General features: G+C 45.0%; 1 protein-coding gene across 1 annotated transcript; it reads right to left on the bottom strand.

The window, feature by feature from the left end:
* Nucleotides 1-673: 673 nt before the first annotated feature.
* brwd1 (bromodomain and WD repeat domain containing 1) lies at nt 674-24,094 on the bottom strand. The gene is given in 45 exon segments (XM_056610819.1): nt 674-2,024; nt 2,455-2,803; nt 2,910-3,053; nt 3,250-3,600; nt 4,101-4,292; nt 4,716-4,820; nt 5,038-5,186; nt 5,496-5,662; nt 6,940-7,092; nt 7,283-7,408; nt 7,672-7,722; nt 7,973-8,039; nt 8,352-8,477; nt 10,951-10,970; nt 10,972-11,072; nt 11,167-11,352; nt 11,840-11,901; nt 12,115-12,155; nt 12,157-12,227; nt 12,409-12,494; nt 12,688-12,712; nt 12,715-12,811; nt 13,035-13,142; nt 13,280-13,396; nt 13,578-13,809; nt 15,537-15,607; nt 15,771-15,923; nt 16,072-16,123; nt 16,125-16,160; nt 16,517-16,700; nt 18,268-18,525; nt 18,744-18,817; nt 19,176-19,220; nt 19,222-19,319; nt 19,700-19,828; nt 20,327-20,461; nt 20,946-21,099; nt 21,415-21,516; nt 21,635-21,675; nt 21,777-21,877; nt 22,757-22,809; nt 22,917-23,006; nt 23,008-23,033; nt 23,391-23,612; nt 23,817-24,094. Coding segments are annotated over 45 exon segments (6,006 nt in total). The 5' UTR covers nt 24,039-24,094; the 3' UTR covers nt 674-1,390.
* Nucleotides 24,095-25,086: the final 992 nt, after the last annotated feature.

Genomic DNA, 25,086 nt, shown 5'->3' with positions numbered 1-25,086 from the left:
GGATGTGATGATGGCAAATCCACGGTGCAACCGTATACATCCATCGATGGAACTGAGATTCAGTGGTCAATTATTCTAGTAATTCAGTAAATGGAGAGGCCTCTGGGTGTGTATAACTAAGAAAATGACCTTAAAGCTACCTGTCCGGTGTGTGACCCAACCTGCTAAACTTATGCTTTATGATTGGTTTGAAATAGGAACTGAATCAAATGTAAAACAGAAACCCAGAATAAGCTGTGAAATGATTTTATTTATCAGAGAAATAACTGATTGCGCTTCACAACCTAACGCGTTATAGGAATTCATGTTAAAACTGTTTATTAAACGTGTAGTAGGAAAAAAATTAACAAAAGTTCATAATGCAGCTCCATTTCGAAACCTCCCCTAAAATTAAACTATCCCAGGTGACTGGCAAAAATTTTCAAATCAACTCTAAAAAAGAACTTAATACTGAAAGTAGTTAACACAGGAGTCAGGACAACAATAAAAGTCTTCCCAATATGAGAAATCTCAGTGTTTTGCTTTATACATTTAAGGATCTTGTACTTGCAAAACAGTACCAATTTGTGACATATGGCAAGCCAATGCACTCAACTGTCATACAAAAATTAATGCTCAATTTGTAAATAAACACCTTGCTACTTAATGATTATAACAATCATTTGACGTTCATTCTCAATCTCATATACATTTATTGACTGGAACATGACAAAATGTACTCAAATTTAGGGAAAACTAGAACTCAATTATTGTACATTTTGGCTCATATGAATGAACACAATAACATCAAGCAAACATGTTTTGTGGGTATACAAAGGAGTGCTGTAGTCAAGGTTGTGAGTCATTGTTGTCCCAGTGAATGTGCTTGGACATCTCCCTTCTTAACACCCGCTTCTTGTCCTTCCTCTTGCCAGTCACTTTACAAAAAAAAAAAAACTGCAAGTCTGAGACTACAGTAAACTAAGTTGACCCCTGAGTTTCTAATGCAAAACTAGTGTATGAAATACCTCATTACAGTGTATCTTAGTGCAAGCCAGCAATATGCTTGATTAAACAGAGGTATATTAGATAGCACCCAAGCGGACAATATTCCTCAGAATGGTTACCCCTGCTGGCTAAATCACAAAAAGCATCATGGGAGGAGGAGGACTTGCTCTGGGTCCTTGTGAAAACCAGCAGCAGTTCAAATGGTTCAATTGCTTTTTGCATTTATAAACAAGTTTTGTTTTTCGTTTTTTTCTTTTTCATAGAAATTATAAATATCCCTGAATGAAAACAAATTCACAGTAATTTCTAGAGGACTCCAGTGCTACTACCGTTTCGCGTCCATCAAGTGTCTTCAAGATCTCCAGTTAGTGTCCTTTTTCCTCTTGCGCCCAGAGCCCAATCGTCACTCGCTGTCGTTGTAGGTGACCATCTGCCTGCCGCGGTTCCGCGTGGTGACGTTAGTCCGTCGCAGTGGATTGCTGGACGACTCATCGCTCTCCGCCTCCCTCCTGGCGGCGGCCCTTCGGCTTGGCTCCCTCAACGGCCGGCGCGGCATCCTCTTGCTGCCTCCGGCCGGTCGTCTGTGGCCCTTCCTCTTGGGGCTGCTGCTGCCGTGGGACCCTGAACTCACCGAGTGTTCTGAGGAGGAGGACTGCTCCTCGCTCTCCAAGGCGGAGCTGTTGCTTCTGTAGCCGTCCTCCCGCTTGCATTTCGGCCGCAGCACATCCTTTTTCCCTCGCCGCGAGCGGCTGGCGGCTGCGTCCTTCTCGTCGTCCGAAGCCGATTGAGAGGAGGCCTCTTCCTGACTGCTAATGGGTTCCGGTTTGGGTTTCCCACGAGACTCCCTTTGAGGTGGCTTTGAGGACTTTGAGGAGCCTGACTTTGCACTGATCTCCTTGGAGTTCCTATTCGTCTTGGCCGACTGATCTTTGTCTCCGTCTTCCGAGTCCGAGGTGTCCGAGGTGCGCCTCCTCTTAGAACGTGCCTTCCGTGTAATTTCATCGGGGAGATCCTTGAGGACTTGCGCACGGGTGTGTCTTCAGCGGAGGTGGCGCTGATCCTACCGTTTCTTTGTTTCACACGATCCTTGGAGGCAAAGTCTTCTGCAGAGTCTTCTGCAGACTCCTCACTGATGTTTTTCTTTTTGGGCAGGGCTCGGGTGCGTGGCCGCTTTTCCAGCTCCTCGTCAGAAGTTTTGTCCGAGGAACCAGCAGAGCGATTCCTCCTCTGCCTTTTCCTGGGTTTGTATTCCTGCTCGGAGCTCTCTGAATGGGAGGTGCCACGCGATCGTTTGGATTTACTTTTGTGCCTCTGCGTCTTTTTACGGCCTTCATCCGAGTAATTGCTCCCGGCGTCCTCCTCCTCCTCCTCCTCTGATTCCGGTTCCCTCCGGTGCTCCCTCCGTCCTTTGGGAGCGTCGCTGAGATCCTCGGACTCGGCGTCGTCCCGCTTTAGGGGCGCTTTGACCTTCCCGCCGGATGTGTCCCCTTGGTCCTCCGTGCCGCTCGTCTCCCGTTTTGCTGAAACGGGTTCTTCTCGGGAACGTAGTCCTCGTCTTCAGAGTCAGAGTCCACAGCGGGCCTGCGTCGCACCGGCCTGCTCTTAGTATCCGCTACCTCGTCCTCCTCGCTTGCAACCGGAGTGACCTTACTTCTCCTGGCTGATGCTGCTGCATTGACCTTGGAATGCGTCCGAGACAAGGCCGCCACTGCTTTGGACTCCTCCTCCTCCTCACTGGAACCCTCATCATGCTGGTCAGAATCACTGTCGGCCTTCTGAGGTTTTGCACTGTGACCGTTTACTTGGGATGAGTCTTCTGGAAATTGCAACAGAAAGAGGTTTTCATCAGGAAAAAAGGAACTCAAAATGATGAGGTCTAAAAGTGATCATGGGTCAGGATCATGGAGACGGTTCATTCTTACCTCTTCCTTCTGTCCTGGATGCTTGCTTCTTTGCCTTGTGTTTACTGGGACTGTCGTCCCCGTTCTGCTGGGGTTTTGGGGACGCGCTGGCGTCGCTCTCCTCGTCCTTGGAGTCGGCCGTCGACTCCTCTTTGGTTTGAGAAGCTGACAAACAAAAACAACAGTCAGCATTCAGACAACTCACAGCATCTTTGCTCCCTCATTTGTGGCCCACCAGTGTGCTGAGCCCATTTTGCAACCTCATAAAAGGGGAACCTCTATCATAGTGACAAAGCAGTATGAAAACACTTCTGGAGAGCGACTTCGGTGTTGGCGCAGGCCTGTTAAAACAACCTCCTACCCTGTGCAGAGGATACGTCCTCAGAGTCCGAGTCGCTCTGGATGACGGCGGTGCGCTTGCTGATCCGGGGGGTCTGTCGCAGGCGGCTACCACTGCTCCTCTTTAGCTTCTTCGCCTCCTTCTCCTCCTCTTCGTAGTCCTCGTCTGAGGCGTCCAGGAGCTTCATCTTGTTGATGGCAGCACGGGCCGTCTTTCTCTTCAGAAAACGGTGGCCTGCATGATCCCCCAGCTCCTCCTTCTCCTCCTCTTCATCCTCATCCTGGGACGACGCTTGGCTGTCGTCGTCATGCCGACGGGACTTTTCCCGGCGAGATGACCTGGCAGCGTGGCCGTTCATAGGAGTCCTGGCTGCTGGGAGAAAAGAGACGTACAGTTAAAGTTGATCAAGAGAAGAAATGGAACCCAGGCTTTTCCTTGACTTTTTAAGCGGGGTTTGTAATGTTTTTAAATTAAATGTACATCCAAACAGCAGTCCAAAAACACATATAGTATGCATCTTGCAGGATTGTAATAAAACCCGCCCAATCCGAGGAATGATGATTGGATGGCTTATCCCTCCGTCTACCTGCGTATTCATTGTGCATGACCGTAGTCTACCACAACGCTACGTATTGCCAAGCTAGCAAGCTTGCTCCTATTGCTAAGCTAGTGAGCTCAGCAATAGAGGAGGGGCTTTCTAGGCAGGTCTGAAGGTAAGGCTGGGAATTTTTCAGTTTGATCCTTTCAAAATATAGCTTACTCTGGATGGTTTCTCATAATTGCCTATCCTAGCTTTAATATTTCCGTCATTTTGATCTATGTATAATACTGCGGCCTGCACATGAAGGATCTGAGTAACAGTCTTTATTTACCTGGTCTTCTTCGGTCGGGGGCAGTGCTGGTCCTGGTCAAACGTGTACTCTTGCTGGTCTTCGACCTGCTGGGATAGCGGCGACGGGAGGAGTTGGACGAAGCCACCCTGTCGCCATCTTCACTCTCCTCGGGTTCACTGGAGAAGGCGGCTTCCTCCTCCTCCTCCTCCTCCTCACTCTCGCTATCTGCAACTGACCATGAATGAAACCGTATACGTTTATCAATGTGGTTGTTTAGGGACAATCAGCAAGACACTATGATATTGAGCAAAGTGAAGCAGTTCACCTCCTATAGGCGGCCTAGTAGGGGGGCGATTAACCGAATTTTGATTTTTTTTTTATGCTTTATAGAGAGTGCAGAACAGCAGTACATATCTGTACATAATTTTAGATTTTAACATTTTCTTTTGGACCATTTTTTGTAGGGTTAGTTCTCAGTTACAAAGTGTTTTGAGAGAGACATGCTGAATAAATACATAATCTTTTCAAACTCAAAAAATAATCGTTTGAATAATCGTGATTTCAATATTGACCAAAAAAATCGTGATTATGATTTTTTTTTTCATAATCGAGCAGCCCTACGGCCTAGTATATTGAATTGACTATCATTTGTACCTCTTTTCCTGGTGGGTATCCTTCTGTCGCGCGCCTTCCCCCTGGTCTCTCTCTGGCGTCTGGCCGACCCAGGTCGCTTCTCCTCCTCTGACTCACTTTCAGAGGCTGAGGCAGAAACATATTACATGAAGATGCAAGTACAAAATAAAACGATTCCATATTATTATATACATTATTATTGTTATTATAGTAGCACATTCAAAGAAAAAAATATTGAAGAAAAGTCTCTCCTGTGTCGTTGCTACACCACAGGTCTAGGATGTACACAGGTCCACGTATGTTCGTCGCATGGTCTGTTATGTGACGCGGGCTTGGTTCCCACCTGGTGACGAAGACGCTGCTTTGGAGTCCGAGGACGAGTTGCGGCTCCGCCTCCTTGCTCTCTCCGGAGCCGACACTTTGGTTGAGGTAGGTTTGGTCACAGACATCGACTCCACTTTTTCCTGAGTTTTCACGGCAGCCCTCTTCTGACTGCAAAGAGATTAGAGGACTTTTAATTGCGGCACATGGACTCGAACAAAAGCAGCATATGTAAATCAATAGACTTCAGAGCCTGCTATGCCGTATTTATGCCTTTGCGTCGTCAACGTTGGCTTTTCTGCCATTAATAACGGACAAGGAAATGGTCCGTTACTTGGCGTGTCTGATTAAAGAACAGTGATGTTGAGGCTCAGCTTCATCAACGCCAGCCTTATCTATAGAAGGCCGTGCGCTAGGACAGCAGGGCCTGGCCTAGTGCACGGCCTGAATTGTGAATCGAAGTGGTCCGCTGCTACAGACCTGCTTGAGGCGCCGACGCCCGATGGCTCTCCCTGCTGCATCTTCTTCCTGAAGCGCTGGCTGCGGCGCAGCCTCTCGCTGCTCTTCACCGCCGTCTTGTACTCCGAAAGGATCCTCCTGATGCGCTCCTCGAAGAAGGCCGACAGACGCAGGGTCATGCTGTAGATCTGGAGGCGGAAGAGATCAGTCCACCATCACGCGTGTACCAACCAAGAATCGCATCGTTAATATAGAAAATACCGGAAAGATGGTATTCCTAGAGTGGTTCCGACGTTCCCAGAAATGATGGAGTAGGGCTGGGTGATGATTAAATAGTTTTCTTATTTTCTTTGAATAGTATTGTCATGGAAAGAGGATATGGAATTATCTTGGAACCCCGTTTTATAGTGTATACTAATGAAGACTCCAAGTAGGAAGATTGAAAACGCCAGAGAAGGGAAAACTAGTTTGATATGATATATTTGATATCATATGGTATACTTATACCAATAATGACAAATCACTTCACGACTTATTACTAAACAATGACCAAAAAAACACAACTACCAACATATTCACTAAACGAAAAAATGCTATTTTGATTTCCAAATGGAAGCAATCGTTGCAAGGCGACGTTGCAATGTACAAGTTCTAGTGTGTAAAGTTACCAGTAGGGATGTCCCGATCCGATCAACGGTATCAGTCCGATATTGGCCCATTAAACTGGATCGGAAATTGGAGACATAAATAGGATCCAATCCGCGCAGCTTTCCACGTGATAACAACAATAGTTGCCAATTAGGCGCATGCGCATGAGAGCTAACGCATGAGAGCTACCAGTTGAACAGACATGTCAGCAGTAATTCATCCGTAAAGAAGAAATCGCCTGGCTATTGCACGACTCAACTCGGCTGTTGCCGAGCGCGATCATGCGGTCACGTCAGACGCTCTAGCTTGGGCAAGAGCGGATCACAGCTGTTGTGACCGCCAAGCACAAGCTTGGCGATTGCAAAAGCGAACCATTTCAAACGTTGCAGACTTCCAATCTATTAAAATGATTAATCGATTGGAAATATGATTATTATATATCGGCCGTTTCAATCTTATTTCACTATTTGTTTAACTGTTTCCAACCATTTAATTATTTTTTTTAATGTGTGCATGTTTACATTGGAACTCAGTTCAAATCTTTTCATTTGATTTAAGCCATTCAACTTTCCTTTAGTGAGATGTTTCAATGTGTTTTGGCTTATTGACAATCACAAGCAAAGTGCTTCCATATATTTATTATTATTTGTTCAAGAATAAAAAACAAAGTATTGTACTGATATCGGTATCGGCTGCAAATAAGCTGCGGTATCGGTATCAGAAGTGAAAAAGTGGTATCGGGACATCCCTAGTTACCAGTGATTATCATGAAATTAAGTTCCATCGCCCGGCCCTAAGACGAAGCGTCCCTCCATACCTTGGATCGCTTGTTCGGCGTGTAGGCTCTGGCGTTGGCAAAGATGAGCCGCGTGTCCTTGCAGAGCTCGATGGGGTTGTCGTAGCGGTCGTCCTCAAGGACCCTCTTTACTGTGCCGAAGTCCATGGGGGCATGGATGATATCCAGGTAGTCCTGAACGGGAAGACATTGGGATGTTAGTCAGGCACGGCTTCATATTTAGCCACCATTTTATAGTAGTGACTTTATATCTAGTTAATTATTACGTTTTTCTCAACCAACTTCAATTCAGCCGTAGGTTTATGTTTTTGTTCGATGACTTGGTTGTGATAGCTTCATTTATTTATTTGTTGAGAATACTTACTGGATAGTTGTTGGGGTTGACGGGCTGTCTGAAGGGCTCAGAGTCCTCACAGTCGAAGATGTAGTTGATCAGACTCTTGCACTGTCCCTTCCAGGCATCTCGGTCCGGCAGCACCTCCTCCGAGCGCTGGGTAAGAGAGGAGTGGGGGAGTGTCAGAGCCAGAGCCACTAAACGCTGACTACATTTCAGGACAACCAATTTAAACCTTGATTTAATATTTCAGTCTGTGTTAATGTTTTTAATCCAAATCAGTTGAAACAAGTTCCCTTTAAAATATCTTAATATTTGATTGTGATTTCTCCAAGGTATATTTATAGTAACAACACTCCAGTTTAAATGTTCAAACCTGGATCAGGGTTTATCATTCATCTAGAAAATGTTCCCTTTACCTGACGCAACCTATGACCGGTCGAAGTGCCTGGTGCCTCTGCTTCATCATCCTGGAGAGAGAAAAGCTTTATAGTTAGGGTTCGTAACCCAATACATCATTGAATTCACAGCTGCCAGGAATTTGAAAGACTGATCCTTCAGTGTTTTCTGGAAACCCAAACGAGTCGGTTTGCAAGCCAGCAAACCCATTTGCATTCTCCAATATGGAGCATCTTTTTAGTTTATATTATGAATTTGAAACATTTTTTCCCCAAAAATGGCTCGTCTACAAAGGGCCATCAAGGTTTATTCAAGGTTTACCTCATCGTCATCATCCATTTCCTCCACTGCATTGTAAATCTCCATGATATCTGTGCAACTTTGGTCACTGAGGGGATCAGGATGAGAAAAATGTATTATCAAGTGCAGAAAACAATCTATAATCAACTCTGAATATAATGAATCCATTTACACTAAATCAGTTCATGGGATTTCATGTTTACATTGCATTTATTTTGACAAAACTCATAAAAAGCGACTAAACAATAAGTGCATTCAACCATGAAGAAGAAACAACCCGGAAATTGCAGGAGTCATGAGAGTACATTGATCAATTAGGCAAAGTGCTACCACCGAACTGTTCCTGCAAACCTCTATGGAACCAGACCAGAGCCAAAAGCAGCATGTGACCCTCACTCACTTGACAAACTTTTGGAGGACATTGGTGATGAGTTTTAGCGAATGGGCGATCTTGCTTCGCGGCTCGTTGAAGGTGCGGGCGTTGTGTGCGATGTACCGTGCATCCCAAATCAACGCCGAGAGCCGTCTGTGGAGTTGGAGTTTAGAGAGTGCGAAATATGGGGGAGTCCGGGGGGGCTCGACCCCCACCAGGTTTTCCCATGAGACCCCTGAAGGCCTCAAAAGCAAAATTTGAAGGCTGTCTCAAATTTTGTCCAAAAAAATTGTCACTAATGTTTTTAAGCTCACCATGTCCAGTATCAGAATTCAAAACATTTATTCACAAATATGTTATTTTCTGCCAAGCGGAGCCCGCCAGTCCTACGTGCGTATGCAATTCAGCCATGTTCAGAGCAGAAGAAAGACGCAATGTTTACAAGTCATACTAAAAACCGCTAGCAAGCGAATGCTAAACCAGAGTGTATCACTCACACACTTTGGGTCTATTCTTACTTAAGATATGAGGCTATCTTTTTAAATCTTTGCAGTGACTGAATTGTGATGATAGAACTGATTGTTGTGCATAAGATGAGTGTGTGTGACTGTGCGCGTGTATGTCCTTTCCGGCTTCGGCATGCTGCTTATGAAGGCCTTGTGGTTGGTTGTGGTCTTAGTGAAGCAGCCTAGCTTTGGAGTTGGAGGGATTGTTTATGTGCGTGCGAGAGCGAGAGGGAGAGCGCGCGAGAGAGAGCGCCACCTGCCGTGGTGATGTTTGGCTTGTTGTGTAAAATGTTGTCAGCAACCGCCATGGTTGGACGAATGTGCTTTGTGTATGTGTTCAATGATGCATCTGTCTGATCGTATTTGCTGTAGATGGAAGGTTAAATAATGTTCATACGATCGGTCATACTGCAGGCTTTCATGTGCAAGTGCACTGATTGCGTGCCAGTCTCCAATAGGCTATACCTGGCATTTATTCAGTTGTTGAGTGCGCTTCTAAGTGCGCCATATTGGTGCCAATTATTGTTGTGTTTGCATTGTAATGCACAACTTTACCTCTCCTTGTTATAAAACAACGTGCATCCAAACACCTTGCCATCTAGCCAATGCAGCCTCCCAAGTCAGTAGGCCTACTGACATAGGAGGCTGCATTGGCCAAAGTGTTGCATTACGAAGAGGCTTCTATAGCATATCGAAGCCTTTTTGTTTGTGTGTTGTCATGTAGGCTATAGACTGATTGCTTGGATCCATGAAATATTGTAATCTTATAGGCCTACTGCATATTGAGAAAATGTTGGTCGGTTTTGCGCAACAATATTGCAGTTTAGCATTCATAGGAGAGTGGACATGTTTAGTTAGCCATGAGCATCTTATGGCTCATGGTTCTGTACATTGTTTCCATGTTCTTGATGCAATTGTTTAGGGGTGTGACGAGATCTCGTGCCACGAGATCTCGCGAGATTAAACTCGACGATATTACCCGTCGCGTTAAAATCTTGCGAGATTTGTGATTTATCCAAACCTCTATTTGTCGCCTGTGGGGGCAGTAATGCGCCTTTGCTACATCTAGCCTGCCAGAACCTGAAGAGGAGAAGGAGGGGAAGCAGGGGAAGCATCGAAAGCAGCCATAAGCCGTGTTCGAAATCGTTCCCTATCACGGATATAGTGTACTATTTAGGGGGCTCGCCATTTTGTAGTGGTTTTTCGAATTCTCAGTGGTTAATTTCATGCACTATATAGTGCACTTAAAATACCCAAAATTTGAGTGTACATACGATGTAGCTTACATGTTACTCCCGTATACCCAATGCAATGCGGTCGTGTTTTTCCGGAGGAGAAGAAGAGGCTGAATAACGGCGAAACGAATACCTTTAATCAATAAAGGACATTTTGGTACTTGATTTGGTTTTGCACATAATATGTTTGCAATTGAAAAAAAGAGAATATTTAATTTAATTGAACTTTTATAAATTTTAGTTTTAGTTTCAATTTCTTGCATGTTAAGAGTTATAATAAAACATTTCAAAATGCATGCACGACTTGGTTAAATAAAAGTCTGTTGGTCCAGTCATATAATTTGTCATTGTAGTTTTCTTAAAATCTCGTCTCGTCTCGTTCTCGTGAACCCAATATCGTGTCTCGTCTCGTCTCGTTGTGACACCCCTACAATTGTTCATTTATTTTGATCGGATTTGATCTTTTATGTATTTTGAATATACAGTATATTGTTATACTAAACAAAATAAAATATGGTTGAACTGCGAGACTGGAAAGAATACGTTTATTTAAGTCCGCTAGGAGAACCACGTGATGTATTGTAAGCTGGTATACCTTCCTAGCTTCATGGTGGCGATCTGGAAGATCTTTATGGAAACATGGGGATTGAGCCTATGGCCCACTGACTGCATTTGCAGTATTAAGAATGGAATGTTTTAGAACTGACTGTTTATGTATCAGAAAAATGACCTGCTCATCGCCATAGGTGTCGCCAAGGAACAAAACATAATTAGACCAGATATGATGTCTGCAGTTGACAACGGGTTGGAATATTTTGTCTGAAGAATGGAGTGGATCTATTAAACACAGGCTTCTTAAAAAGGGGAAACATTTGTGGGACGGACCTGTAGAACCTGTTGATGAGCCCGCAGCCGGATGGTGCCCAGGTCGGTGGGGTAGGCGATCACAGTGCAGTAGGTGGGGTACTGAACGATGTCCACCGGGCCCGAGAAGGGAGCGGCGATCTCTGTTGTACACATAGAAAAAAAAGCCATGTTTGCTACAGAAAGCATCCTCTGTGTGTGCGTGTGTCTGTATGTGTTAGTGTGTAGTTAACACACCGACAGTGATGAGCTGGTCAATGGCGGCGATGATGCGCTCGCACTCTTCATCCCTGCAGCGGTCGCCCCACTCCCCATCGAGGGGCTTGTACATGAGCTCGCTCATCTCCTCTGCCGTCACGGGGATGCCCCCGCCGTCCGTCTCTGGCCGCTGGTCTATACGATGGAAACCAAAAGAAAGGATAGCTTAGCATCACCTGGAGCAAGCATAGAGTTAACTCAGCAGACAGCACACGGGACAAAATGGTGGACCGTTCGTAGATTTGCTCAGTGGTGCAACAGAAGCTCGCAATATGGGGGCTGACATCTTTAAACCCCGAGATCCAGGAACATGCAGGTCTATGGGCACTAGTGAGACCTTCCGGGTGCCACCCCGCTGGTCCCACTGCATACAGCGGCCTCAAACCTAGGGTCCTACTCAGCCCAGACTTGAGGCCACAGTGAAAACCACAACCCTGGGCGATTGCTGTAATCGGTTTAATGATGTTCTGAATTCTACACGTTTGTGCGGAGGTTGTTTCACTCAACAAAGAACAAGCATGGTGTGAAAAAAATATATGAATATTAAATGACTGATTATAGTGCTATAGCGTGTTAAAAGCTCTACTCTTTTGATTTGCCAGCAGATAAGTGGATAAGGGGACGATGGTGTGGTGCAGTTGAAAGATTTTACCAATGTCAGAGATCCGCTCGATATCCCAAGGGCTCAGCTTCTCCGTATCTCCATTGTCCCATCTGGAGGAAAAAGAGACCCATTAGTGGTGCGTCCTTTTGGGGAACAACTACAAGATGGCCAGAGAAGCAAGACCTGTGCCAGACTCATTTTTGACGACACTTCTTTTTCCACAGTGTTTGGTACACTGGACATAACATTTTTTTTTTGGGATGTCATTTTTCAAAATATTAAAAACAATACAATCAATATCGGTCTCAGGTCTCTTGCCTTACTTACTTTTAAAGCACTGGAAGTGGCTGTCTGGGTTAGGGGGCCTGATAAGGCTCCTGACACACTATGGACCCGAACCACCAGGCGTCATCAATCACAGAGCGGAAGCGGTCACCTGGGCGGGGGCGGGGACAACGCACGGGTGAGGAGAGAAGGCAAAGCAAGACACACAGAACACACGCGAAGTGTGTTCCGGTGTTCTGACTAGACATGGCTCGTTACGCTGATGATGGTCTATGCATGCATCTACGTAGATGTACAGTTAACTCCCCCTGCTGGGGAGATTGAATATAGACTCACCTGGTTTCCAGTGGTTCTCCGGGCTTCGTCATAGTTCTGCCTCAGCACAAGGAAATCGATCACATCCGGCCTGTCATGATACCTAGAGGACCACAACCATGTGTTTGTATGGTGTTTATGGCTGCATCAAATCTGCAGAATGTTCCCTTTTGTTATAGCGGGCTATTATTGTCAAATTAAATACAGATGATAATCTGCCGCATGCCAGATATCGTCTGTATTTAATTTGATGTGCCATCAAGGTAAGAACAAAACCCAGACGAGATTGGACTTACTTGCCAGAGAAGGACTTGTCTGTGATTTTCCTGTGCCGTGGTCAATCAGAGTGAGCTTTAAACAGCAGAGCGTCGGAGGACACACTTCATATTTGATCCCTGTGATCTTCACAAACTCTTGGTCCTAGAAGTAAAAGTCCACACATTTATACACCATGCATCATGAACCAGACAACATGTACGTGGTATGCGTTACTGCCATCATAAAAAAAATACATATTGCCCAATATTTAAAAAATACACTGTCCATCCTATGCTATCAATGAATGCGTTGCAAAATGATGTCCCATGGTCCGCTTGTATAACTTGGGACACCGTCATGGCCATCCTTGGGGCTTGGGTCTTACCCGGAGCACCATCTTCTTCCAGGGCTGCTTCTCCAGGTTAATAGGGTACAATGCGTTGCGGCTCACCGCTTCCACATAAGCCTCGTGGCCCTGTCGGAAGTAGATCACCTGAAAGAGAGAGAGATAAAGGGGGACATCCAGAGACCGGCTCAGAAACAGTAACAAAATGATGTACAAATGCAACCCAAACGGTGCATCCCTTAAGTTATCTTAACATAGTTCCAGAGTTACACATGACTACTAACCTCGTCTCCCATTTGGGGGACAAAGGGAGACTTCCGGGGAATGACGTCAGTGATCCACAGGGAGGGTCTGAACTCGTTGGACACCTCTCGGTTAATCGATGGCCTGGGTTTAGGGCGCTGCACAACATGTCAACTGTTACAGGTTAGCCTCTTGAAAAGCCCCATGGGTTTTTTTTTTCCAAAACCACCATTGGCCACCCAATCACTTACACCGGCAACCGTGATATTGACTTAATAATATGGGGGAAAAAACAAAACTAGACTGCATGCCACCAACGGAAGAAGTGAGCGATCCTACCCTTGGCGCCTTGCTTTTGGGCTTCCTGGCCTTCTGTTTGCTCTTCTTCACTCCAGATGACTCCTCATCGCTCTGCCGTTTCTCCTCCTCGTCCTCCGCCGCTGCTGCGTCCTCCTCCTCCTCCGAGCTGCTCAGCGGCCGGCGTGCCCGTTTCCGTGACGACAAGGGAGTCGAGGGCTGCAGGTTGATCCCGGCGTCTGCCGTCCAGTCAGAGTAGTCGCTGGACGTGTGGCTGTGCCGACGGAGAAATGGAGGTTTCAATGCAATTGCTACACAAGACAATGACATAAGCAGAAAATTGTTCCTTACCATATAGACTTACTTTAACTTGATTTATAGTGTTTATTAGGTAAGAGACATGGCGTCTGTTCCAAGAAGCAGGACATGGAAACATGGACTCTGAGAGTTAGTGAAATCAGGAAATTATGAAACTCTTGAGTCTCTCAGGAAAGCGCAAGCTTTAAAAGCCCTAATCAATCACGCGGTAGAGATGGATTTTGGATTGCAACAGAGAGAAGCCATGCTCAACATAATTTACTACGGCCAGGCAAGGGATTGTAAGTCAATTAAGTAATGGCAGATATCTTTGAAAATCCAAATTAAAGTTGAAGGTTAACAATTAAGTGCAATAAAGACATAATGTAAGTGGTGCATGCTTTATTATGTGTAAAGCATGTACAACTATGCAAGTTAAAATCCATGATTGAAATGTATGGTTTAAGAATGTTGTCATGGTAGACAATGGCAATGAAAAACTGGAAGAAAATTGTTTTAGAAATTCCAAAATATTAAGTACATTACAGTACAACGATTATAAAAACGGCAACAAAACAATTTCCAAACATGGAGCTGAACGGGACTATACACATAACATACAAATTCAGTTTATTGAAAAATCAACAATAGCTATTCACACCTAGGTCCATTCTCTATGACTCTTGCCAGCAAATATGTCAGTGTATCCAATCCATTATCTTTGTCATAGTCACTGTACAAGTTGTAGGACATTGAGAAGGAAACAGCCTATTTGTGGTTCTCAACACAGTCCTCTTACTTCATAAAGATATGAAGGATAAAGACTGCACACCCACTTATCACAAACCCCCTCAACCTCAACCTGCAAATACTAGTACTAGTTTACACTTGGATTATAAAGTGAAGCTCCAGTACAATTAAATCCTCTAAATACAGGAGATTTTGGTGAAAGGACAGAGCATAAGGGTAACTGCAGAGGGTGGCAAATGTTGCGCAAATCATTGGCTGCCCTCTGCCTTCCTTAAGCACCATCTACGGCTCCCGCTGTCTCAGCAGGGCCAGAGGCATCCTGAAGGACACCACCCACCCCGGCTACCATCTCTTCAACCTGTTGCCCTCTGGCAGGCGCTTCAGGTCCATATATGCCAGAACAAATAGACTCAGGAACAGCTTCTTTCCCAAAGCTGTCACCATACTGAACTCAGATCTGCACTGATGTATCTGTCTTATCGTATTTGCCGTTTGTTCGTGGTCTTTACTGTGTATTTAAGTTAAACAAAATTTTTGTGTGTGCACTTTTAAGGAGCTGCTCATTGCATTTCGTTGTACTTTGTATAATGACAATAAAGCTTTCTATTCTATAAGCTTGTCCTCACTAGGCTATAAAGGTTGAGTAACCCATCTGTTTTTATTTTCACTGGCGATATTATTGGAAAATGCTGTATATTCCCGGTTAATGTACATAGTTGACGAAACAACTTCTGTGTTTATTTCACATCTTTAGTCATTACACCTCTGGTATAAAATGACCTTTGGGGTTAGATTCAGGGAACTGGGCCTTGAAGAGATAGTCATTCTCATATTCATCTGGTGTCTCAATCTCTGTATATAGAGCTACATGTTGGATTTCTGGAATACAAACCAACATATATATACGGCTGAGCAGTAATTCCAGTTTTGTGGAAATGGGAGGATATTTCATACCTTGGGCTCTCGCTGTGCCATTCCTCCTCGTCATTTGATGTATCCAGTGCACTGCCATCAAATTCATTTTCCTGGAGAGATGATCAAAGCGCATATTTAAGATCCAATAGGCTTTATGATCCACTTAATATTTAAAAAGTACATCTTGGCAATAACTTGCAAAGAAGAAAATAAAAAAAAGTATGCTTTGGCCCTTAATTTTTCACTAAATATATTCGAAAAACTGGGGTCTACCTCTGAGCTGGCGGTCTCCTCTCCTTCCTCGCAGGACAGGTCCAGGAAGGCCTCCACTCGGTCGGGACTGTCAGAGCCGAAGATTGCCTGGTGCCTCTGCTTCTTGCGGGCCTGCGCTCGCTTCACAGAGGGCAGCTCTTCCTCAGAGTCGTCCTGGGCAAGGGAAGAAGAAATGGTTGATCAGAAACAGTGAAGACCAACCATTGAAGGCAAGTAGGGAGCGGTATTGGATCATTGGAAGGTAAATGGATAATTGCATTCAAAAGGTGCATTTCTTTGCATTGCCTAGTCATAAGCTCACCCGAAAGCTGCCGTAGGCCACCCTTCTCTTCCTGGCGTTGTACAAGCCAATCTTCTTCTCCTTTGGCTGTCCTGAAGTCGTCCTGTTCCCTGGAAATGGTTTACGCATTAATGTCAAAGAATTACCAAAAAAAACGTGACAAATAAATAAATAAACAAATAAATAGGATTATGCCTACAAAAACGATCTATACATATTTATACAAAGCCTAGGCGTCTATGACGCGTACAACTTCACACACCAAAAAATAAACAGGCAAGACATACTGAATGTTTATGGTAATGTTCTGTTCCATCATTGTACGGATTTGAGATGCACTATCAAGTACATTTTTTAGCTTTTCTCCTTCTTGGGAAAATGTACGCAAAAAAATAAATGGGATTTGGAAAAGGAAATACACAAGACAACCCAATGAACCATGGGGCTCCAGGCGGGGGGGCCTTACCTGTAGCCACTGGGCTGGAGCTCAGGCACCACCACGCGGTGCCTCCAGGCCTGCAGGTCCCTCTCCGTGGCCATCTGGCTGCGCGGGGCGTTCTGGTGCATCTGGCGGACGCCCTCCACCTGCCCGCTGCGACGCAGGCCCACGTTGGGCGGCGACTGCACATCGGCACGGTCGTTCACCGACGCTGCAGGGAGAAAAGTAAAACACCACTTAGATGTACAGTTCTGGAAAAACAAGGTCAAATACACACACACACACACACACACACACACACACACACACACACACACACACACACACACACACACACACACACACACACACACACACACACACACACACACACACACACCTTAGGAAGTGATTGATATACACACTGAGCATCGGTACTATTTATAATTCAAATATAGAAAATTGTATGCAGAAATTCGTAAAATAATCTAATTGGATGTTCGCACTAAATCCTAAAAAGGCACCAAAAGTTACTTCAGAAATATGTTTTCTGGTCGTTATGTGATGACTCTAATGATTACTGAAGCCCGCAAACTCTCACTTGTAGCTTCCTTCTGCTCCAGTAATAGTATTAGTTTGATTTGGAACATTTCAAAATCGTGTCCAAGTTGTGGTCAATGTACCAACTGGTGAGCTTTGTGGAAGTCCTCCAGCAGTTACTCAAGGTATTGTAATTTTAACTAATGTTGACACATTTCCTAAAATAAAATAAAAGACTGTCAATTAAATGTATGTGTTGCGACAGTACTATTAGGAAATTGTACATGGTGGAGATGGAAAGAATATACAGGGAATACTATACAGGGTTCTGTATAGGGAAGGTTGTACTATTAGTACACCATGTACTATTCCGAGTTCTGTATATTACACCCTGTACTACCATAAAGTACACACTGTACTACCATATAGTACACCCTGTACTATACAGAACCCTGTACTATACAGGGATCTGTATAGTACAGGGCCTGCAAGAGTCACTCTTGTAGGCCTTTAGAAGGCAAAATAAATCCAGATCGACCAACTAACAATAACAGGATAGTAATAAGTTAATGGACTCCAGTTACAATGTCGTTTTTTTCCCCCTTTTCTGGCAATCATCCAGAACAGTGTGTGCCTTTTTGCGTGCTCTTGAATATTGCTAATGATGCAGTGCTTTTTCATTGAAACTGCCCAATATACAAACACCCTTTTTAGTTTTTTGATTTGTAGTAATATCATAGAGTCAAAACCCATGTGTCTAAACTGGAACTTAATCTGTTGTCGTTTCCAATGAGACCACTCCCAGTGGAGCCGTAATACAGCTGGTCTGATTGCTCTTCGAGCGCTGCTTAAAACCTTGGCACGCATGGCAGTGCAATCCATTGCCACCCATATATTAAAACACAGAACAATACCTAATATCAGATCTCCTGACTTGTGTCCTTTACACAAAGCAACGCTTCCCAACGCTCAGTGGCTTGTCTGGCATGTGACCTGCTTTACATCGAAGCTCTGACATAAGAGAGTTCGACTCGGACCAAAAGGGGATTCGTTAAACACAGACTCCTTCCAAACAGCTTGTGATATTGTTGTTTTGCTTCATGAAGCATCATTCAAATAATCAAGTGTCAAGTAAATGTCTGCGTCACTCGCGCCAGCCCTATTTTACAACGTAACGGTCTAGCTGGCGCTAGAAAGGAGCATGTTTTCATGACATTGTTTCGGGGGGGTTAGGGAGCCCTGCTATAGTTACACTGTACCTCTGCGTGGCGTGTTCGGGGCAGCCGGGGCAGGCATCAGAGCCTGGTCATCAGATACTGCGGCCTGCCTCACCGCCGCCGCCGGTCCCACCACCTGGGCTCCACCACCAGCGCCACCCGTACCCCCCGTGCCCCCGGCCTGGTCCTGCTGCTGCTGCAGCTGGCGGATGGCCTCATCGAGGGCGCTGCGTCGCGCCGCTGTCTCCTCGTGATCCGAGGTCTGCTGGCTGATGACCTGCTCCACCACCTCGCCGTCACCTGTGGGACGGGTAGCTGTTCAATCCCGGATCATAATAACAGTACAGAGTAGACGCTGCCCTTCATTGACGCCGCTTGGGAAGATGGTGGTCAAACTATGGGATTTGGAGGATTTTATAGCAAACTTTTCTTTCCATCCAGGAGTGATAATCTCGTACTGAAAATAGAATCGGCGGCTAGAGATATTAGAGTCACAACATGCTTTAGTAGGTTCTTACTGGTGGCGACGTAGCCCAACTGGGGCACCAGATCGGCCGAGATGTTCTCTCTCCCTGGGACAAGCCGCTGGAACCTGGGTGTTGAGTTGATGGAGAAGGACAGATGTTACTCCATGGACAACGATAGCTTTCACTCAGGGTTAATATGTTAGCTGTGGTGCATATGATTTAAGTTGAATGTAGATGAAAGTAAGGCCGAAATAATACTCTCGATCAGACCCAATTGGGCTAGCATGTTCTAGTTACTAGACCATGCTAGCCCAGATAAGTCTGATCCAGATACTACTAATTGACTATAGAAATGATTGCATTCTTTGCACACACACACACACACACACACACACACACACACACACACACACACACACACACACACACACACACACACACACACACACACACACACACACACACACACACACACACACACACCTGGGCGGGTGCGGATTCCCATCGACGTCCACCAAGAAGGGCGGGCATCTGGGGCGCCTGCTGGGTCTGCTCGTCCAGCACAAAGCCGTTGGCGTCTCTGATCAGCGGCCGGTAGTCCGTGTGGAAGAACACCTGCTCTGGAAGCTGTGGGTGGCGGTAATTACGGTAGTGATGTTAATACGGAAGCAATGTTTATCTAACATGCTTTTGTTGCAAAAACATTTCAGTGTAGCTGCGATTCCGGTTTAGTTCCACATTACGGAAATGGGCTAATGAAGCACTGCAGGTACAGACCTATCCAAGCAAACACAATGTTACCTATGACGTTTTAAAGGGAATTCATGAGCAAGGCTGATGTACCAAATACGTGTGAAATGTAATGTTTTTCTAGATGTTTTGCCTCATCCGAAAGGTTTTCAAGCAATGTTTTTTTGTAAATGATCAGTATGAAGAAAGAGAAATGGAGCATTTGGCACAGCAACAGAGATGTGCGACGGGTGTACATATGACTCCACGCGTCTTGCCTTCTCGTAGGGCTTGGAACTACCAAAGCCGAAGATGAGCAGGTGGCCGTGGGAGTCTGTGCAGGCGAAACGCTGGCCGTCGGGGGTGAACTTACAGTCGAACACAGCTCCATGACCCTGGCCCTCAATCTGGACGGGTGGGTGAACAACAGACACAAGGTGTACAGGAGTACAGGTCAACGGGGGGCAAACGCATGACAAAAGTTACACAGTTCAAGACCTTTATCCATATGATCCCTTTGATAGAGAATTTGCAAACAAACCATAAACAGACGGACAAAAGAAGGTGACTATTATATTTTTCTCCTCTATTGAGTGCAACATAGAAACTGGAATAATTAACAAAAGAAAGCCATGAGTCAACACCAGAAGACATTTCCCTTTTTTAGCTTCCTGAAATGTACTTTTTTTTTGAGAATCATTATCCCCCGGCATTGGCGAAAGCACGCACACACCAGCAGGAGAAGAGTAAAAGTAGGAGAACTGCACAGCTGTATCCATGACACACGCTTTGCCAGCAGATTCTGTGGTTACTAGCTTGATTCAAAGTTCAAGGACCATTATAGTGGGATCAATAGAGTTACAGCTAACAGAGTTGTTCTGTGAGCTTGAATGCTGCTGTTTTACCATGTTGAAGTAATGCTGCGTCTTGACTCCTCGTTGCAGGTCCCAGATGAAGACACTGCCGTCGTGGCCGGCGGAGAGGATGATCCGGGGGTCAAAGGGATGGGGCTCCAGGACAAACACCTCCGCCTCGTGGCCCTGCAGCAAAACCAGTGTGCGGTGCTCAGAATACTGGATAGTCTTTATTTGATATCCAGCTACTCCACCATGTCGTCAGCCGACAAAGATAACGCATTCAGTTTCATAATACTCATAAGTCTCAAGTCCTTCAGAATGCATACGATCAGGTATGAGCAAATATGCATTTGCCCTACAGCAGGTATACAGAAGTGCTAAATATACTACAAACATTGTGAGGTTATGTTGATTCCATCATGGTCTTTCCTCGTCCATCTGAGAGCCTAAGCATAAGACGACACAACTTGTATATGATGTGTCGCACTTGTGTACTCTTCAAGCACAGAAGTGCTTGAAGAGTGTAAATTGGAAATGGAATGAATTGAAAATAAACTAGATAATACTCCAAAGAAGAGCCTCACATAGACAGAATGAGTCACTGCAGCCACGGTACGCACTGTTATACAAGCACATGAAAATAATAATGGCCCTAGCTTGACGTTACCTTTAAGATGTGTAGCAGCTGCCCCGTGTAGGAGTTCCACACTTTGAGGATGTGGTTGTTGACGGCCGTGATGACCGTGTTGTCATGGCGATCCCAAGCCACCATGGTGACCTTGGGCTTGAAGTACATGTCCTCTCCGGTGGTCGCATCAGCACTGAGGGAACAGGGAGAACGAGCACATTATGAATTGCAAAAAAACTTTTTGTCCATTGCATTGCATGTCTATTGTCATTTTTCAGAAAGGTAAAAATTATTAAACGATGAGGACACAATATCTTTTAAACAGGGAAAACCTAAAATATTGACAGTGGAAAAAGTGATTTACAGCTACAAGTGCTCTTTACGTACACACCATTAACTTTGACAGTCACTCTCAAATTGCGTAAGATAGATTAACATAATACTGATAAAGCATACACTCAGGGATGGACACATGGGTCATCCCTCCTTTACAGACCAATGAACGTACCCTGGAAGAGTGTCTGACATGTTCAGCAGAATGCATCTCCACTGCTGCCGGTGGTGGAGCCTCCAGACCCGCGCCGTTCCATCCCGACTCCCGCTCACGAACCTGAGAGATCAGCCCGGGAACACATGAATTATACAGTCAGACTTCCAGCCGCCGCATGTTAAAGCCGGTCACTGCAGCCAGCAAAGTGTTTTCAGACGTTTGGAATCATTTGTCAAACCTTTCTGACGAGTGGCAGAACTGGATGCTGTCCACTTTGTCCTAAGGAGGAGTAGAAAATATGGATTAACAACATGTGTCATCATCCAACATTGTCGGTAAAAGTCGGAGGGGGGTGATGACGTGTGGCTTAGAATGCTTACGGTGTGCTCGTGGAGCTCCGACACTTTCTCGGGATTCCCACATCCCAAAAAGTATATTCTGATGACATCGTCTGTACTGCCCGTTGCCAAGAACATACCACCTATAAAAATGGGGAGAAGATTAATGAATAAAATGGTTAAAACATTAGGCATACATCTCTCAGGAATTTACGATGCATCCAAACACTGCAATAATTATAACAACAGAATCAAACAAAGCTTCACTAAAGCCTTCTCTATATCTGCTAATGTGCATTCATTTTTAGCATCTAGTATAACTCTGTGTTCAATTAAACCCCGTCCTGTGGAACAAGACTGATGAAGGTGGCTTCTCATGCTGAATGGAAGTTGACGGTCGATATGCCACTCCTAGCACCTCAGGAGACCTCTACTTGTACTTCAACCAACAGCATCTCAAGGTTTACCAACAATGGTGAATATTGCCAGTGAAAGCTGTTTAATGAAGAAGGTCGTCTCGGCATGCCCCACTTATCAGTCCGTCGCATCTACAACAGCCAGCGACTGTGTGGCTGACGTCAGTGGAGAATGACAAAGCATGACACAGTCTGTGTGCCCAGGAGCACCAGAACTTGGTTCCTATTAGCCTGCAGCAGTGTGATGGTGTGCAATGTGTTCAGGCCGTGAATCCTAAAAACGCCATGGCCATTCAGAGTCTGCCTCAATGACTAATAAGACTCCAGCAGGATACTGCCTCATGTCACAATTCACACATCACCACCGAATGATTCCAAGAGATGTTCAAGAGGAACATGATGCAGAGTCGTCATTGCTTCATTGGCTTGCACATTCCCCTAATCCCGACCTCATCCCCTCCTTCGCAGTCTTTCCATCAAGACCAATCAGATTTCTGCCTCACAATAATTTCTGCTTGGTAACCACATCCATGCAGGGAACATGCAGAATGTCATGGAATGAATGCCACGTGAAAGGCAATAGGCTTGGTCCCTCTTAGTAATTACCTGGACTGAATGAGGAGCACACGGTCTGTACTCCCGGCCTTGGTCTCTATAAACTTGTGCGGCCGACACTTGAAAGGAACCAAGATGCATGTTAATTACAAACCCCTTAATTGTGTAATACTCTGGAGTTATCAAACACACCAGCTAATTAGTAGAATACTATGCTCAAGGCACTTACCTAAAGTTGATATTATTGACATCCCACTGCCAGAAACAGACAGTAGCATCAGTTCCAGTAGAAAGCATGTAATTTTGAGCCCTTGGCATATGGTGAGAACTGGAAAAAGAAAAGAAGACCTTAACCCTTTGCCCATTATTGAAAAGGTACAGTGAGGACTATAGGTTCTTTGGAACCATTTTAAACATTGTTCACAGTCATCATAACCTGGCTACGGATCAAGGCAGTTAACTCCATAAAGCAGGATGGAATTTATAGTTTTAAAACGCATACGCAAGTGATTAAGTTTGTGCCTAAGATCTGCCATACGTTTGTTTGATCCTGAAGAAAAGTATTGACAGATTCACAGAGAATTCTTGACATCTCCCTGGGCAAGAGAAGCCTCCCAAGTGACCAAGGAGATGATGAATACCCTAAAATCATCCTAACCGTGCACCGGCAGGGTGGACTATTCACCTGTAGGGAGGTAATTGATCCACTGTGCCCCTGGAGCACGGCCACAGGGGCACAGGTACGAAGGCACCATACGCGGATGGTCTTGTCACAGCTGCCCGCTGCGATCAGTGTGTTCTCGTAGCTGACCGCCAGGTCTGTGATCTCTGCAGAGTGTCCGCGCAGCGTGGAGTGGAGACTCCCGTCGAAGGACGACCAGATTTTGACCAGGCAGTCGTCTGAGCCCTGATGCATAGACACAAAGACAGGCCAGATGGAGTTCATGTTACATATACTGGTGAGACCTTTGAAGACATTACAATGTTCACGTTAACAATGACCAAGGAGAACTGCGTCTTGTCTACAATATAAACATTGAGAACCAGCTTCATTTAAACCAGTCCATTCATAAAATTGCCAAATTTCAAAAACATAGTTGTTTAGACTCACAGTGAAGATCCTGAGGCCGGCACGGTCGAATGCAATACAGTACACTGCAGATAGATGTCCCAGAATGCGCCTGTGCAGCCTCATGTGCTGATAGTTGCTGACAGGGTTGATGGAGCTGAATCTCTGACATCCTGTTAGTTCTCTTCCCCTGCACACCTCCACTGTGTGAACAAGAGAAACCACCAACACCATGAGGATCTCCATAAATGAATAAAGATGCATGAGATTAGGAGTACCATAGTGGCACGCGGTGTGTAGTTAATAGTGTGTGCAAAGTGAGTGCATAAGTAACCAATAATTGAACTAGTCCAATGAAAAAGAAAAAACCCAGCAGTTGGAGAAAAACCAGAAGAGATAGCATGGACAAAAATCTGTTTTTTCTTTGTACAAAGAACCCCCTTTTAGCAGAGGGCAATTAAATGCATGGAATGAATAGGTATTTTCAATGATCGGATGCAAATCATGCAATCACAAAAAATATTAGTAGGGAGGGAACGATTCCGAGGCACATTGTAAATCAAGACTAAAAAGCGACAAACCACATTCAGATGTGGGGACTTATTTTTTTTAATACTTGTTTAACCTACATGATTTATATTTGACAAACCCCCGTTTTAAGCCGTTACCAAACGTTATTTGTATTTTGTAAAGCAGGCATAAGAAAAATGAACGGCAGAAATCCTATTAATGATCAAGTTATTTTTAAATTATAAAAATAGTCCTAAAATGCAACGCCCACTGGCAAGATTCATTCCTGCCAGGTTGTTATTCTTGACTAACATGTGGTGAGGAAGACTGACAGGCCTGATTCAGAGTGAGGGGCAGTAGTCTGACTCCTACCCCAATCATAGGTTTAGAGGGAAGGCAGGCCCTACTAGGTGTGGGGGTTTCTTGGAGTTCAAAGGCCTCTCCGGTGGTCTGCCCCTGTGAAGGGCTGCATATGACGAGGCTTTCAGCCAGACACTGTCGCAGTCTGAGAGAGATAGAAAGGGAGAGGGAGAGTGTTTGAGAGAGAGAGAAGGGTTGAATATTGCAGGACCTTTCATTTACATTACATTTATCAGATGTTAACCAATGCCACTAGCTAGTGAACTAGCAAGTGATCAAAACACCATGGATTTTTCAATAACCCGTAACCATGGGTTTATGTTTAGGTGAGGACAGTATGCATATGCATACCAACTTTAAGGGATGACTTAATTGTTCCTAGCATTAATAGTGATTGATACACAACTGTACACTGCATGCAAGGTAATAATCTCTTATGACA

Source organism: Gadus chalcogrammus, chromosome 16 (assembly GCF_026213295.1).
Source record: "Gadus chalcogrammus isolate NIFS_2021 chromosome 16, NIFS_Gcha_1.0, whole genome shotgun sequence".
In the NCBI taxonomy this organism is placed as follows: Eukaryota; Metazoa; Chordata; class Actinopteri; order Gadiformes; family Gadidae; genus Gadus; species Gadus chalcogrammus.
The sequence above is the reverse complement of the archived record's forward strand: the minus strand, read 5'-3'. Positions and strand labels throughout refer to the sequence as shown.